The sequence below is a fragment of the Schistocerca piceifrons genome, chromosome 2, assembly GCF_021461385.2.
Source record: "Schistocerca piceifrons isolate TAMUIC-IGC-003096 chromosome 2, iqSchPice1.1, whole genome shotgun sequence".
Classification (NCBI taxonomy): Eukaryota; Metazoa; Arthropoda; class Insecta; order Orthoptera; family Acrididae; genus Schistocerca; species Schistocerca piceifrons.
This window is the reverse complement of record NC_060139.1, coordinates 425,074,676-425,089,360: the sequence shown is the minus strand read 5'-3', so window position 1 is coordinate 425,089,360 and position 14,685 is coordinate 425,074,676. Positions and strand designations below refer to the sequence as shown.

General features: G+C 43.2%; 1 protein-coding gene across 1 annotated transcript in view; it reads right to left on the bottom strand.

Moving 5' to 3' along the window:
• Window positions 1-1,542, bottom strand: part of LOC124775445 (Down syndrome cell adhesion molecule-like protein Dscam2) — a 91,994-nt gene extending 90,452 nt beyond the window's left edge. The window contains exon 1 of the mRNA XM_047250278.1: window positions 1,488-1,542. Coding sequence (XP_047106234.1) covers window positions 1,488-1,542 — 55 coding nt within the window. The remainder of the gene's footprint in view (window positions 1-1,487) is intronic.
• Window positions 1,543-14,685: the final 13,143 nt, after the last annotated feature.

Here is a 14,685-nt window from a genome sequence, read left to right as displayed (position 1 = left end):
CCTTGCTACCTACATGGTTAACACTGTAAGGTATGATCCGTCATAGCGTAGTCAGTGTACAGTTGCAGCCTATGCACTCTCGAATATGTAGAGGTACATGTTGCTATACAGCATAGCAACATGTCACTTTCCTTTTACTAGATCAATGAAAACAATGTGTGTGTGTGTGTGTGTGTGTGTGTGTGTGTGGAAAACATGACTGTAATTAGTAGTAGCAGCACAAATAATGTGCTCAGGCTTTTTGGAATTTATTTGCAGATATGAGAAAGAAAAAAGTGGGCACTAATTTGGACTGGCCAGTGAGGGGCCACTCACACTTCACAGTAATGCTTTAGGAGTGCAGTGGACTCCAAAGAAGAAGGCTGATGCCAATGGTTGAGCACTAAAGAAAAATGAATGTTGTTATGTAGACTCTATACTATGCTATTTTGGGCTAAGTATGAATTTATGGTTTTGGTTGAGCTTTGAAGTGTTGTCTGGAAAGCTTTGTTAATTATCAGTTGTTGTGAGTTGAGAACTTGTTTGAATATAGATGAACTATGGAAATTGTGTTTTGTGATTTTGTAGTGAGTTGTTTAAATGTAGAAGCTCTCTTATATGCCTCACTCCTCTGCAGTTGAAGAAAAAGTCAGCAGTCAAATATGTGGGACTGCCTAGCCCACTTACAATCAACCCACAACAAGAAAAACACCTCAAATGTTGAGTGTCTGATATAAACTGTGTTGTGGTCTTGTTAGACTCCAATGAATGGACAAATTCAATATGCCCATTTCATAGGCAGCATGATCAAATCAATACTAACGTGCAAAGAGGAAACATTGTTGGCAAAGATCTTGAAACGTTCTTGACCATTTTACAAATTCTTACAATACTCTAATGAACATTCCAATGGACATTAAGATGCATATATAATTATTTTTTAAGCAAAATTGTACAGCTTTTCTTTTGAAAATGACTTCAAGAAAGAAACTAATGTACTATTCTGTAAAATTGTGTGGTTTTGTTTTCTTTCTCACAGTCAATTTAACTATGATAACATGGCCTTTAAACCATTAGAAAAATTTTTTCTCCCACACATATTGTTTCTCTGTATATGTAATTTTAAATAAAAATTGTATACACAACTCTTGCTGATCTGTCTTCTTCCTTGCAGGTGGTTCTAATAGAAAACCTGCATATTAGGGAAAGGAAGTTGTATTTGCTACTTATTGACCTTTGATCAAACTACTACTATGCAATCTCAATGACCCAGAACTTTATAATGCTATCTGTTTGTTAACTAAAACTATGCAAAATAATGTAATTGAAGCTACTTTCATAGATCCAGCAGCTGGAAAGATCTCTCTCATACCCCAAGACCTATGATCCCAACATATCTACTCATTAAGTTTAGGTGAATCAATGTTTGATTTGGAGTATCAATAAAGAAGACTCAAGGTCAGACATTAAAATGCTTTGAAATTGATTCACAACTGAAGCATTCTTACCATATTCAACTGTATGTTGCCTTCCATGAACTGGTAGTTCAGACAACCAGTTCATACTCTTACCACACTGTATCCAAAAAACGAAAAATGTTGCATCCTTTCAGGTTTTGTAGTTATATTGAGTGCATTTTTTTTAAAAAAACCTTATAACCAATAAAAACCAAAAACGAAAACAAAGGAGTCTTTTTCATTCATATACTATATGATTTATTATAGTTTCGAGTTTCGTACTTGCAAAGTGGGTAAAGTCATAATGATGAGATGAAATCCGCATCCTGAGACATCCCAGGGATATCTCAGATTAGGGCATGTATCCAATTCCCATATATATTCAATAATTACAAAGCATTGCTCGGCTTGCTAACATATAAAAGCAGTAACAATATATACAATAAAATACGGGAGTCACAAGATGGCACAGCTCTGTTCCACAGTGATTTGGTGCAACAGAGAATCCAGTCACATGTGCTACACGAGCACTTACCACTGCATAGACAAACTAAACTTAGATAAAGAAAGAGGCTTTTCTGTCCTATTTGGACATAAGTAGAAGCAGAGTTAGTGATTCCTTGCACAAACCATGTTGCTGAGACTGGTGGAACAAATAAGTAGCTTCATGTGATCAGTCATGACAGAATGAGATTTTCACTCTGCAGCAGAGTGTGCGCGAAAGGTAAAGGTCCCGAGTTCGAATCTCGGTCAGGCACACAGTTTTAATCTGCCAGGAAGTTTCAGTCATGACAGAGTTCACTTAGTGAATTGCTGACCAGAACTGAACTCCAAAACACAGCAAAAGTTGTCAGAAAGATTGCTACATCAGTTCGGAGAGTAGTCCAAAACGATAAACATAAATAGCAAAGTCAGGCTAAGAATAATCTTTTAGTGCACATATAAGGGCTTTATAGACTAAATGAGAGTGAGTGGCAAATGCCTGATTGCAGATATTTAGCAGCAATATCATACGAGAGGGCATGCTCAAGCCATGTGTCACCTCCTCCTCCATGGGACTGTGACTCAATTTTATGGCCACATAATCCAGGGATCTCTGACCATTTGTATGTATCAATAGTATGTATCAGTTCCACCTTTAATTGATTAGTAGTATCAAAAATAGTTAGACTCGTGTCTGGTCCACCAAGAAAGGCAAGAGAGAGGACTGGAATGGTCGTTGAAGGACCCCGTTACAAGCCTACATTGTGACTGACTGCTTCGTTTATTAGTTCCAGTGCAGTGTACAGTATTACTGACTGATTGTATTTCTCTGAGATGCTGTTTGGGCTTACCTGCAGGGAGGTGGATGCCAGAGTTGGGCCCGATGGGGGGACTGTAATTCCATCTCAGTGAGCACCCCATTATTTTTTATTCTAACCCCTGCAACCCTTTTGAGTGAGGGGAGGCAGTGTGTCCACCTCCATTAGTCCATGTCTCTGCTCGCTTTTGACTTAGTAGTTTTCAGAGATGAGGGTAGAGGGCATAACAGTGTGTAATTTCCAAGAATGATTGCCTATCGAAGTCGCAGGGTCCAAACGATACATATCGAACGTGCGATAGTAAATCAATCGTGCGAGTCTCATGGCGGGTTTTATGATCAATTATTTGTGATCGTCGTTTTTATCTGCTTTCTGTCGTTCCTTTAGTTCGTCTACATTACATTCCCACCCTAATTATTTGTGACTTGATTGGGAAACCCAGACGGTTTCTGTCGATAGCAAGTGTAATGTCTGGTGTTTCTGACGTTTCTTCTGCAGATTCTCTGACATGGAAAACTCTAATTCCATGTAGCCTATATCCAGCATAGAGAGTTGTTTGACTTTTGCCGCAAATATGCAGTTCTAACAGACGAGGGAAGGAGGGACTGTGCTGACTGTGGTGCTGCAAAGTCTGTAAAACTTCGTAAGAGGAGTGTCGATACTGAAATACCATTGCAATTTCATTGTGGAGAGTGCAGAAAACGAATGAGTATCTGGAAAAATACGTGGTTCCACTCTTCCAAGTTATCCATTCAGACTAGAGTAATTCTTGTATTGTGCTGGATTCGAGACTACACGTTGCAAGCAACAGCATCAGAAACTGAATTATCTGCAAATACCATGTGTGACTACTTCGGGTTTTGCCGAGAAGTCTGTTACGTGGTGGTGACAAATGATAGTGTACCAATTGGTGGAGCGAATAAAGTTGTAGAAATAGAGGAATCTCATATAGCTAGACGAAAGAACCAGAGAGGACGACATTCAAAAAGTGAAATAGATCACATTTGGGAATTCGGTGGAATAGAAAGAGAGTCCTGGAAGTGTTTTATTGTCAGAGTATTGTCCCGAGACAAGGTCACTTTAGTGGGTCTCATAAAACACCTCATACTGCCTGGTACTGAAGTTATTACAGACGGGTTTCAATCTTAAAAGACATTGAAAGCTGAAGGGTTCGACCATTAATTCGTGAACCATTCTATGGAGTTCGTGTCTTCGGATGACCCCAGTGTCTACACCGAGATTACTGAGCAGCTGTAGAAATCTGTTAAGTCTTCCATAAAAAGAGAAGGGCGTCTCAGACAAAGAGACGAAGTGTACTTGTTTCAGTACCTATACATCGACATCGTTTTCAGGGAAAAGTTAACGCATGCGACACTCTGCCGATATTCTTGCGTGATCTTGGCAGAGTTTACCCTGGCTATGGGGAAAAAGGGAATTGTCCCTGTAGCGTAATGATCGATTTACTATCGAAAGTTCGATATGTATCGTTTGGACCCCGCAACTTCGATAGGCAATCATTCTTGGAAATTACCTAACAGTGCTATCAAGTAGGTTGGTAGGCTGACTTGTAATAGCTGTGGTTTTATCTCTGTGCCAAAATCAATTGTGGGGGTGGGTCAGTCACGACTTCAAATAAATAGCGCAGATGCGAAAGCTGCTAACTGCATGATAAGTGAAACTGAGATAATCACGAAAAACTGGTCCCATCCAGCTGTTAAATGTTGTAGGCTTCATTCCTTTTTTAAAACAAGTAAAAAAAATATTAATTGCTTGGTATTAATGGCAGATATCTGCAATTATGTTTTATAAGTTAGCCTAATCTTAAGTGAAATATTGACCCGATTTATGCAGTTACCAGTTTTTGCAAATATATCGGTCCAATTACGAAACAAAAAGTCGGCGGAAAAACCCACTATTTGGTGATATGTGAGGAATGACAGAAGGATGGAATTTAGTTATTGCGAATATAAACAGAATACGTTTTATTTCAAAGAGAAGTTTGAAAATTCTATAAAATTGGCGTATAAAAATACGAGGGTGTCATCATTTTACCAGGAAAAGCTGACTAATATAACGTCAAAAAGAGGACAGAAATGAATGTTCAACATTAGGTTCTTTTTTTTTTTAAAAAAAAAAGAAAAACAAAAATACACCCTCGTGCTTTCAACATCAAAAGATACTGTATAAAATAAGATAAGCTCCAAGTTGTGTCCTTGTAAGAAATTGACAAAATTTCAGAAAATTATAAAACTGGCAGAAAGTTGCATCTTAGTTAAAACGGCGACAAAAATTCTAGAAAATGAAACTGGCTGAAAATTGATTTTAAGTGACTTTGACCTTAACACTGTCCGTCAACTCAATATCGCTTCCGGTTTTTTCCTGGTGAGGATTGTTGGCGGCAGTGCCTTCTTGCTCATCAAACAGTTCAGTGTAGAATTTGAATTTGTCGTTGGTTGCCCAGCCTTCACAACGTGGAACTCCGAAAGCTTCTTGACATTTCCGAGTTGAGCTGTTGAAAATTCTACACTTGCTTGGTGTTCGGCCGTTTCCTACGCCGAAATTTTTTCTCTTTTCAGAATGCTGTTCCCCTGTCCAGCTTCAAAATTGGAGAAGGGCACACCATGAACTAGACAAATTTCCTGTTTTTGCTTTTCGTGAAACCGATTTTTTCGGCGTTTTGAATCTGGCATTCCGTTCACTAAGCCTTGCTGCCTATGTCATCACAATTTGTGTCGCCAAAGTTTTCATTACATAACATTGCTTTAATAATACATTTCATGTCATTACCTTCCTGTTCTGGAATATTTCTTTTCCACTGATTAGGACGCCGCTTCTTTTTCTGGGAGGGACCGTCGCCCGCGGACTCGCTGTGGTCATTTTCAACTACTACGACGGCTTCGATTTTTTGCAGAATTCCTACTTCGTTTGTACCATATTATGCATTTAAAACGACCACAAAATCATTCATTTCCTTCAAAACACTCACTCAAATATGTGAACAAACATTGTGCTGATTAGCTGAATTGTGCTTAGTACCGGCGTATATTTCGAGAATGTATCGCCAGTGAGAGCTTAGCTGTTATGTACGCGTTCACTACAGCGCAGCCAACCTAACTCTGAATAAGAAAAACATCCCTTAAAATCCTTACAGCCGAAATGTAGCTTTGAATGTCTAGATTGGTAAATCTGATGTCAGCTAGTGTGCTTTGCATTCAGACAAGGCACGGCGACCGCCATGCCTGTTGAACTTGGCGGGTTTTGCAAACTATAGAGATTTAGTGGGCTTTGCACCCAAAGACAAACGAACAGTTAGCGGCCTTTGCAACAGAACTCGATTTTCTACAGCTATTTTCAACGGTTTATAGCGGGTTTTGCACCCTGAAACCTATTCCATCGTGTAGGCGCTGAATAAATCTATTTGACAATGTGCTCAACTCAAAATCAACAAAAAATGCGTTTCTCAACTTTTGCATCTGGGCTACTCAAATATTAATCCTCCCCTGCTGACAATGGTAACACCATAAATCCACCAAGGATTCTGGCCAAAAACAGGGGCACATACAAAGGAGTCAACACGACATTAAGACTGTGGGTGTTTGCGTGTGTGTATGTGTATGCGCACACAATATTTTGGGCAGAGCATGTCCATTGACTGGCACAGAGGAAGTGGCTATCTTCATAATCTTGCACGATTATGTTTTGAAAGTCCTGACCAACTGGTCCACTTCAGAATTCAGTCCTGTTCATTTATAGGAGTCCTTGAAACACAGATACCATGAAGTGATGACCTTTATCAGAAGCTATTATAATGCAAACATGGTGGACATAAAAATGTTTAAATGTGTGAAGTCTTATGGGACTTAACTGTTAAGGTCATCAGTCCCTAAGCTTACACGCTACTTAACCTAAATTATCCTAAGGACAAACACACACACCCGTGCCTGAGGGAGGACTCAAACATCCGCCAAGACCAGCCGCATGGCGGACAGGATACAGACGGTAACTGATATCAATGTATTAGCCATCCATGCCACATACTTGACATCAGGGAGGGCATCGACAACTAGCAACAACATTATCCCGGGAATGGTCTGGTCTCCAGGGTTGAAATGCTGCTCCGGGACTTCCTGGGTTTGGATGCAGGACTGGAGGCTCTGCACCATACCCCCTATGCTGATATCAGAAATGGACCAGTTGACGGGATGCCATGATAGAGTCTTCAATCACCACATTCCCCAGTGTGTTGTGTGCAGAAGTTTGAGTGCGCTGGGGTAGAGTGTTGGTGCAATCACAATCTGGCGTTCAGAGTTGACTGTAGGTAATGAAACGACACTGTTGGTTACATTATAATTGTATCACAACGAGGAAACTGTCCACAATGAGCAGTCCCTATCTTTAGACAAATGCTCCACGAAACGTCACTGCATGGCAGACAACATATTGTGAAGTATCAAGTCATGGTCTGATTCTGACTATTTTGCACAACGTTACTAGGCATTCATCAAGCGTGTGTCGCTGATGGGAATGAATGCTACAGCACATTGCCACATGTCTACCTAAGTCTGTGTTTGGTCAGCAGGACGGGTGGGAAAGAACATTTGAGTTTACATACTATATGCAAACAATGGTTTTAAACTGGGTGTGCATCGAGTCTACTTGAGACTGGATGAGACATATGGGTATCTTATTTCATGTGCTTCAGCTCTATGGCAAAATTTTGATCAGTCGGAGTGGTTGGTGAGTAGTGGGTCACCAGCATCCTGGCAACCCATGACCAAATGTTTCCAGTGGGTGAGAATAAGTTTCAAAAGTTAGCCAAGGAAAACAATGAACATCCTTTGCAGATAGATAGTTCAGTATAGAACGTGCAACATGCTGCCTTGCATTATTTCGTTGAATGATAACGCCACGGAGACCTCGAAGATACAGCACTACCGCTGCCTTAACATGTCAGAAATGTAATGCGTGTCGTTCAAATTACCAGCTATGCAAAGAAAAGGTGATAATGCAGTGTACCCAATGGCACTCTTTAGTATCAGCCCAAGTGTTGCGCCTGTATGCTGACGACCACTGCAATCTGGCAACGTCCATTCCCAGAGCTTTCAAGAGCTTTCACACATGGGTATGTTCATAGCTATGGTCTACGCAGAATGAGGATTCATCCGAAAAGACAACGTGGTGCCTTTATGTGTCCAGTGTATGTCTTAGGCACACCTCTCTCGGCACATCTCTCTGCTTCTGTGTCACATGAAGCCGCAGAAACCGTTGTTGTGCTAGCCGTCTGTAGTGATACAGGCACTGTCGCGTCAGAAGATCAGAACGAATTGCAAAACGATTTAGAAAATGTATCTGCATAGTGCAAAATTGGCAGTTGACCTCAAATAATAAAAAGTGTGAGGTCATCCACATGAGTGCTAAAAGGAATCATTTAAAGTTCGGTTACACGGTGAATCAGTCAAATATAAAGCTTGTAAATTCAACTAAATACTTAGGAATTACAGTTACAAACAACTTAAATTGGAAAGAACACACAGAAAATTTTGTGGTGAAGGAGAACCAAAGACTGCGTTGTATTGGCAGAGCACTTAGAAGACGCAACAGATCTACCAAAGAGACTTTCTAAACTACGCTTGTTCATCCTGTTTTGGAGTACTGCTGCGCGGTATGAGATGCTTACAAGATAAGATTAACGGAATACTTCAAAGAAGAGCAGCACGTTTTGTATTATCGAGGAATAGGGAAGAGAGCGGACACGACACAGAATTTGGGGTGGACATTATTAAAACAAAGGCGTTTCTCATTGCAGCGGGATCTTCTCACGAAATTTCAATCACTAACTTTATCCTCCGAATGCGAAAATATTTTGTTGACGCCGACCTACCTAGGGAGAAATGATCGTATGTTAAAATAAGGGAAATCAGGGCTCGCACGGAATGATGCAGATGTTCGCTTGCTGTTCGAGAGTGGAACAGAAGAGAATTATTGTGAAGGTGGTTCGATGAACGCTCTGTCACGCAGTTGAGTGTGATTTTCAGAGTATCCTTGTGGACGTACATACAAATGAAGCAGAAAAGTCTAGTAAACATGGGCTCTGAAATGCGTAGTTAACGAGCTATGAGCACTTTTTCATCTTCGCAACTGTGATACAAATTTCGTCTACTGCAAGTTCATCGCTTTCGATATTCTGAGAGGTGGAAGTAGGGACCAAAAGAAGAAAAAAAAAGTCTAGTAAACATGGACTCTTTAAGTGCGTACCTTAAAGTCACCAGCCCTTGTTCATCTTCGCAGCCCTGAAACACATCCCTTCTACTGAACAAGTAGTCATACCTTTTAAGGTATGCATTTTAGAGTCCGTGTTTACTACATAATTGTTTCTTGTTTTGGTCCAACAACCTCATCCCAAAATATGGAAAGCAAAGAGATTGCAGTAGAAGACGTTTGTTTCAAGGCATCAAAAATAAAGCTCAAACACCTTCTTTTCCAGTTTTCCGGCTGTTTTTTTTTTTTTTTTTTTTTTTTTTTTTTTTTTTTTTTTTAAAGATAACGGACAGGAAATCACTTAACCGTAATTGGCGGAAAATGCTTCCACTCCAGGAGGCTTCAACAACTGTTAGGAACGATACCTGACTGCATAGATTTAGGTGCGTAGTTACATTCGAGTCTTGGGTTCCACTCACTTTCAGGAAACAGCCTTTGCCTTGTTCGAGGCGGAAAAGGTGCAAGATACATATATCAAAAAAGTTTTGCATCACCTCGATTCCGAGAGTTCCGAAACCTGCACATAAAATTGGAATAGAGATCAAGATAAGCATCATTCCCGCCGTTTTTATTGCTCAAGAAAAACATACCTTGCATGTTGTACCACCATACAGCAAGACTTTCACAGCTGGTGGTCCAGATTGCTGTACACACCGGTACCTCTAATACCCAGTAGCACGTCCTCTTGGATTGGTGCCTGCCTGTATTCGTCGTGGCATACTATCGACAAGTTCATCAAGGCACTGTTGGTCCAGATTGTCCCACTCCTCAACCGCCATTCGGAGTAGATCCCTCAGAGTAGTTGGTGAGTCACGCCGTCCATAAACAGCCCTTTTAAATCTATCACTGGCATGTTCTATAGGGTTCATGTCTGGAGAACATGCTGGCCACTCTAGTCGAGCGATGTCGTTATCCTGAAGGAAGTCACTCACAAGATGTGCACAATGGGGGCGCGAATTGTCGTCCGTCAAGACGAATGCCTCGCCAAATTGCTGCCGATATGGATGCACTATCTATCGGAGGATGACATTCACATATCGTACAGCCGTTTCGGCGCCTTCCGTAACCACCAGTGGCGTACGTCGGCCCCACATAATACCATCTCAAAACAGCAGGGAACCTCAACCTTGCTGCACTCGCTGGACAGTGTGTCTAAGGCGTTTGGCCTGGCCGGGTTTGCCTCCAAACACGTCTCCGACGATTGTCTGGTTGCAGGCATATGCGACACCCGTCAGTGAAGAGAACGTGATGCCAGTCCTGAGCGGTCCATTCGGCATCATATCACACCCATCTGTACCGCGCTGCATGGTGTTACGGCTGCAAAAATGGACCTCGTCATGGACGTCAGGAGTGAAGTTGCGCATCATGCAGCCTATTGCGCACAGTTTGAGTCGTAACACGACGTTCTGTGGCTGCACGGAAAACATTATTCAACTTGGCGTTTCTGTTAGGGTTCCTCCGAGACATAATCCGTAGGTAGCGGTCATCCATTGCAATAGTAGCCCTTGGGCGGCCTGAGCGAGGCATATCATCGACAGTTCCTGTCTCTCTGTATCTCCTCCATGTCCGAACAACATCGCTTTGGTTCAATCCGAGACGCCAGGACGCTTCCCTTGTTGAGAGCCCTTCCTGGGACAAGTTAATAATGAGGAAGTGATCGAATTGCGGTATTGACCGTCTAGGCATGGTTGAACTACAGACTACACTAGCTGTTTACCTCCTTCCTGGTAGAATGACTGGAACTGATCGGCTGTCGGACCCCCTCCGTCTAATAGGTGCTGCTCATGCATGGTTGTTTACATCTTTGGTGGGGTTTAGTGACATCTCTGAACAGTCAAATTGACTGTGCCTGTGATAGAATATCCACAGTCAACGTCTATCTTCAGGAGCTTTGGGAACAGGGGTGGTGCAAAACTTTTTTTGGTGTGTTTATATTGCTGGAAGTTGTGTGGTGAGTGATATGTAGATACTGTCTCGGAGGCATTAACAAACAAGATATTTAGTTTATGTGAAATAAATGAAAAGTTCTGATACTTTCTTGAACGAAACGCTAAAGTATGAAAGCGCATTAAAAAAATTACCGTAATTTTAAAACGAATATTTATTTCTAGCTTTAAGTTGGATGATCAATAATAGTCAAGGAAAGACTAAGGAGATAATATTGATTTATTATTTATGAGAAAGACCTTGGTTCTCATAAAGATGTTCGAAGTATAAAATGTTATTCAAGAGAAATTATTGATTCATTTATTGAATAAATGTTGCCCTACATTTGCGTAGCTATCCGTACTCTGCAATCCACTGTGCAATGCATGGTATTCACCGTTGTATCCTCTTTGTATTAGGGTCAGTCAAATGAAAAACCTAACACCCGCCACAACGGGACCAAGGAATGGTTCCATTCAAAAGCAAACACGACACGTGTTATGTCATTTATCCCACTGGGATACGAGACGATCGAGTCCTGCTTTGCAGAGCGCGGTCGGCTGCTGACGAGATCCACACTCTTACACTTCCTCGTCCGGCTGAAACCGACGTGCGTGTGTGTTTTTCATCAGGTTGCCAAAGATGTGAAAATCGTATGGTAAGAGATCTGGGCTGTACGGAAGATGTTGGAGTGTTTCCCAACCAAATCGCTGAAGCGCAGTCTTCGTTCAGCTGGCAGTGTGGGGTGGGAATCATCGTGCAACAGGATGATTCAGTTCGACAGCATTCCCAGGCATTTTGACTTTACGGTGCGTCTTAGTTTTTGGAACGTGTCTTCATAGCGCAACGAATTGATTGTGGTTCCACGCTCGAGGAACTAGACAAGCAGAAGAAACACTCTGTTGCCACCCCGGCACTGCCAATCGGGCGAAGGTTATGCTTCGGGACTTGGTTGGGAGATACGGCTACATTCTCTGTACAGCCCGAACCTTTTGCCATGTGATCTTTGACGACCTCAACGAAGGTATGCGTGGATGTCAGTTTCAGAAATGCAAGAGTGGGTACAGTTGTGGATCTGTTAGTGGCTAAGTGCTTTCTACGAAGCATCCATCTACACTCCTGGAAATTGAAATAAGAACACCGTGAATTCATTGCCCCAGGAAGGGGAAACTTTATTGACACATTCCTGGGGTCAGATACATCACATGATCACACTGACATAACCACAGGCACATAGACACAGGCAACAGAGCATGCACAATGTCGGCACTAGTACAGTGTATATCCACCTTTCGCAGCAATGCAGGCTGCTATTCTCCCATGGAGACGATCGTAGAGATGCTGGATGTAGTCCTGTGGAACGGCTTGCCATGCCATTTCCACCTGGCGCCTCAGTTGGACCAGCGTTCGTGCTGGACGTGCAGACCGCGTGAGACGACGCTTCATCCAGTCCCAAACATGCTCAATGGGGGACAGATCCGGAGATCTTGCTGGTCAGGGTAGTTGACTTACACCTTCTAGACCACGTTGGGTGGCACGGGATACATGCGGACGTGCATTGTCCTGTTGGAACAGCAAGTTCCCTTGCCGGTCTAGGAATGGTAGAACGATGGGTTCGATGACGGTTTGGATGTACCGTGCACTATTCAGTGTCCCCTCGACGATCACCAGTGGTGTACGGCCAGTGTAGGAGATCGCTCCCCACACCATGATGCCGGGTGTTGGCCCTGTGTGCCTCGGTCGTATGCAGTCCTGATTGTGGCGCTCACCTGCACGGCGCCAAACACGCATACGACCATCATTGGCACCAAGGCAGAAGCGACTCTCATCGCTGAAGACGACACGTCTCCATTCGTCCCTCCATTCACGCCTGTCGCGACACCACTGGAGGCGGGCTGCACGATGTTGGGGCGTGAGCGGAAGACGGCCTAACGGTGTGCGGGACCGTAGCCCAGCTTCATGGAGACGGTTGCGAATGGTCCTCGCCGATACCCCAGGAGCAACCGTGTCCCTAATTTGCTGGGAAGTGGCGGTGCGGTCCCCTACGGCACTGCGTAGGATCCTACGGTCTTGGCGTGCATCCGTGCGTCGCTGCGGTCCGGTCCCAGGTCGACGGGCACGTGCACCTTCCGCCGACCACTGGCGACAACATCGATGTACTGTGGAGACCTCACGCCCCACGTGTTGAGCAATTCGGCGGTACGTCCACCCGGCCTCCCGCATGCCCACTATACGCCCTCGCTCAAAGTCCGTCAACTGCACATACGGTTCACGTCCACGCTGTCGCGGCATGCTACCAGTGTTAAAGACTGCGATGGAGCTCCGTATGCCACGGCAAACTGGCTGACACTGACGGCGGCGGTGCACAAATGCTGCGCAGCTAGCGCCATTCGACGGCCAACACCGCGGTTCCTGGTGTGTCCGCTGTGCCGTGCGTGTGATCATTGCTTGTACAGCCCTCTCGCAGTGTCCGGAGCAAGTATGGTGGGTCTGACACACCGGTGTCAATGTGTTCTCTTTTCCATTTCCAGGAGTGTATCTATCTATCTATCTATCTACATCCATACTCCGCAAGCCACCTGACGGTGGAACTGATCGTTTTGTCACCCCGTGGGATACATTTCTTAATACATGTGGTGATTACTTTTGAAAGGAATGGTTCCGTTGTGGCGGGTGTTCGGTTTTCATTTTATTGTCCGTTATAGAAATTCATTATTCCCTGTTAGTTTTATATGGTACATGTCCTACAAGAGGAATATTCTAGGATGATCGTACAACTGTATCTGTATCACAAACTGAATGAATTTACCCTGCATGCTACAAATTAACCGACGCCTGCCACTTTCTTTACTGCTTTACCTACTATTGAGGGCACATGACAATTCCATTTCATGTCCCACAAATTATTACTCGTAGATACTTGCCTGAGTTGACTGGTTGCATTTGTGATCACTGATACTGTATCCATAGGATACTTTGTTATTACGTTTTGTGAAGTGTACAATTTTACATGAAAGAAAGATAATGTCATAGAGACATCGAAGATGGAGCATTGTTATCGGTCTTGACACATCAGAAATGTATTGACCGCTATCTAGATTACGGGCTACACGAATCAGTGGTGATTTTGTTGTGATCTCAAATCACGTAATACCGTCTACATCTACATACATACTCCGCAAGCCCACCGTACGATGCATGGAGGAGACTACCTTATACCACTAGTAGTCATTTCCTTTCTTGTTCCTCTCGCAAATAGGGCGAGAAGAAAAGATTATATATCTCCTCACGAGACCTAGGTGGTTCAAATGGCTCTGAGCACTATGCGACTTAACTTCTGAGGTCATCAGTCGCCTAGAACTTAGAATTAATTAAACCTAACTAACCTAAGGACATCACACACATCTATGCCCGAGGCAGGATTCAAACCTGCGACCGTAGCGGTCGCTCGGCTCCAGACTGTAGAGCCTAGAACCGCACGGCCACTCCGGCCGGCAGACCTAGTTTCTCTTACCTTGGAGGTCTTTACACGAAATGTTGGTGGCAGTAAAATCGTCCTCTAATCATCTTCAAATGCCGGTCTCCAAATTTTCGCAGGAGTGTTTCGTGAAAAGAACGTTGTCTTATTTCTATGGATTCCCATTTAAGTTCACGAAGGATCTCCATAATACTCTTGTTTTGACTGAACCTACCGGTAACACATGCAGCAGCTCGCCAAGAATGTTGACCGAAGACCACAAACGTCAACGCGTTGCGGCCCAAGA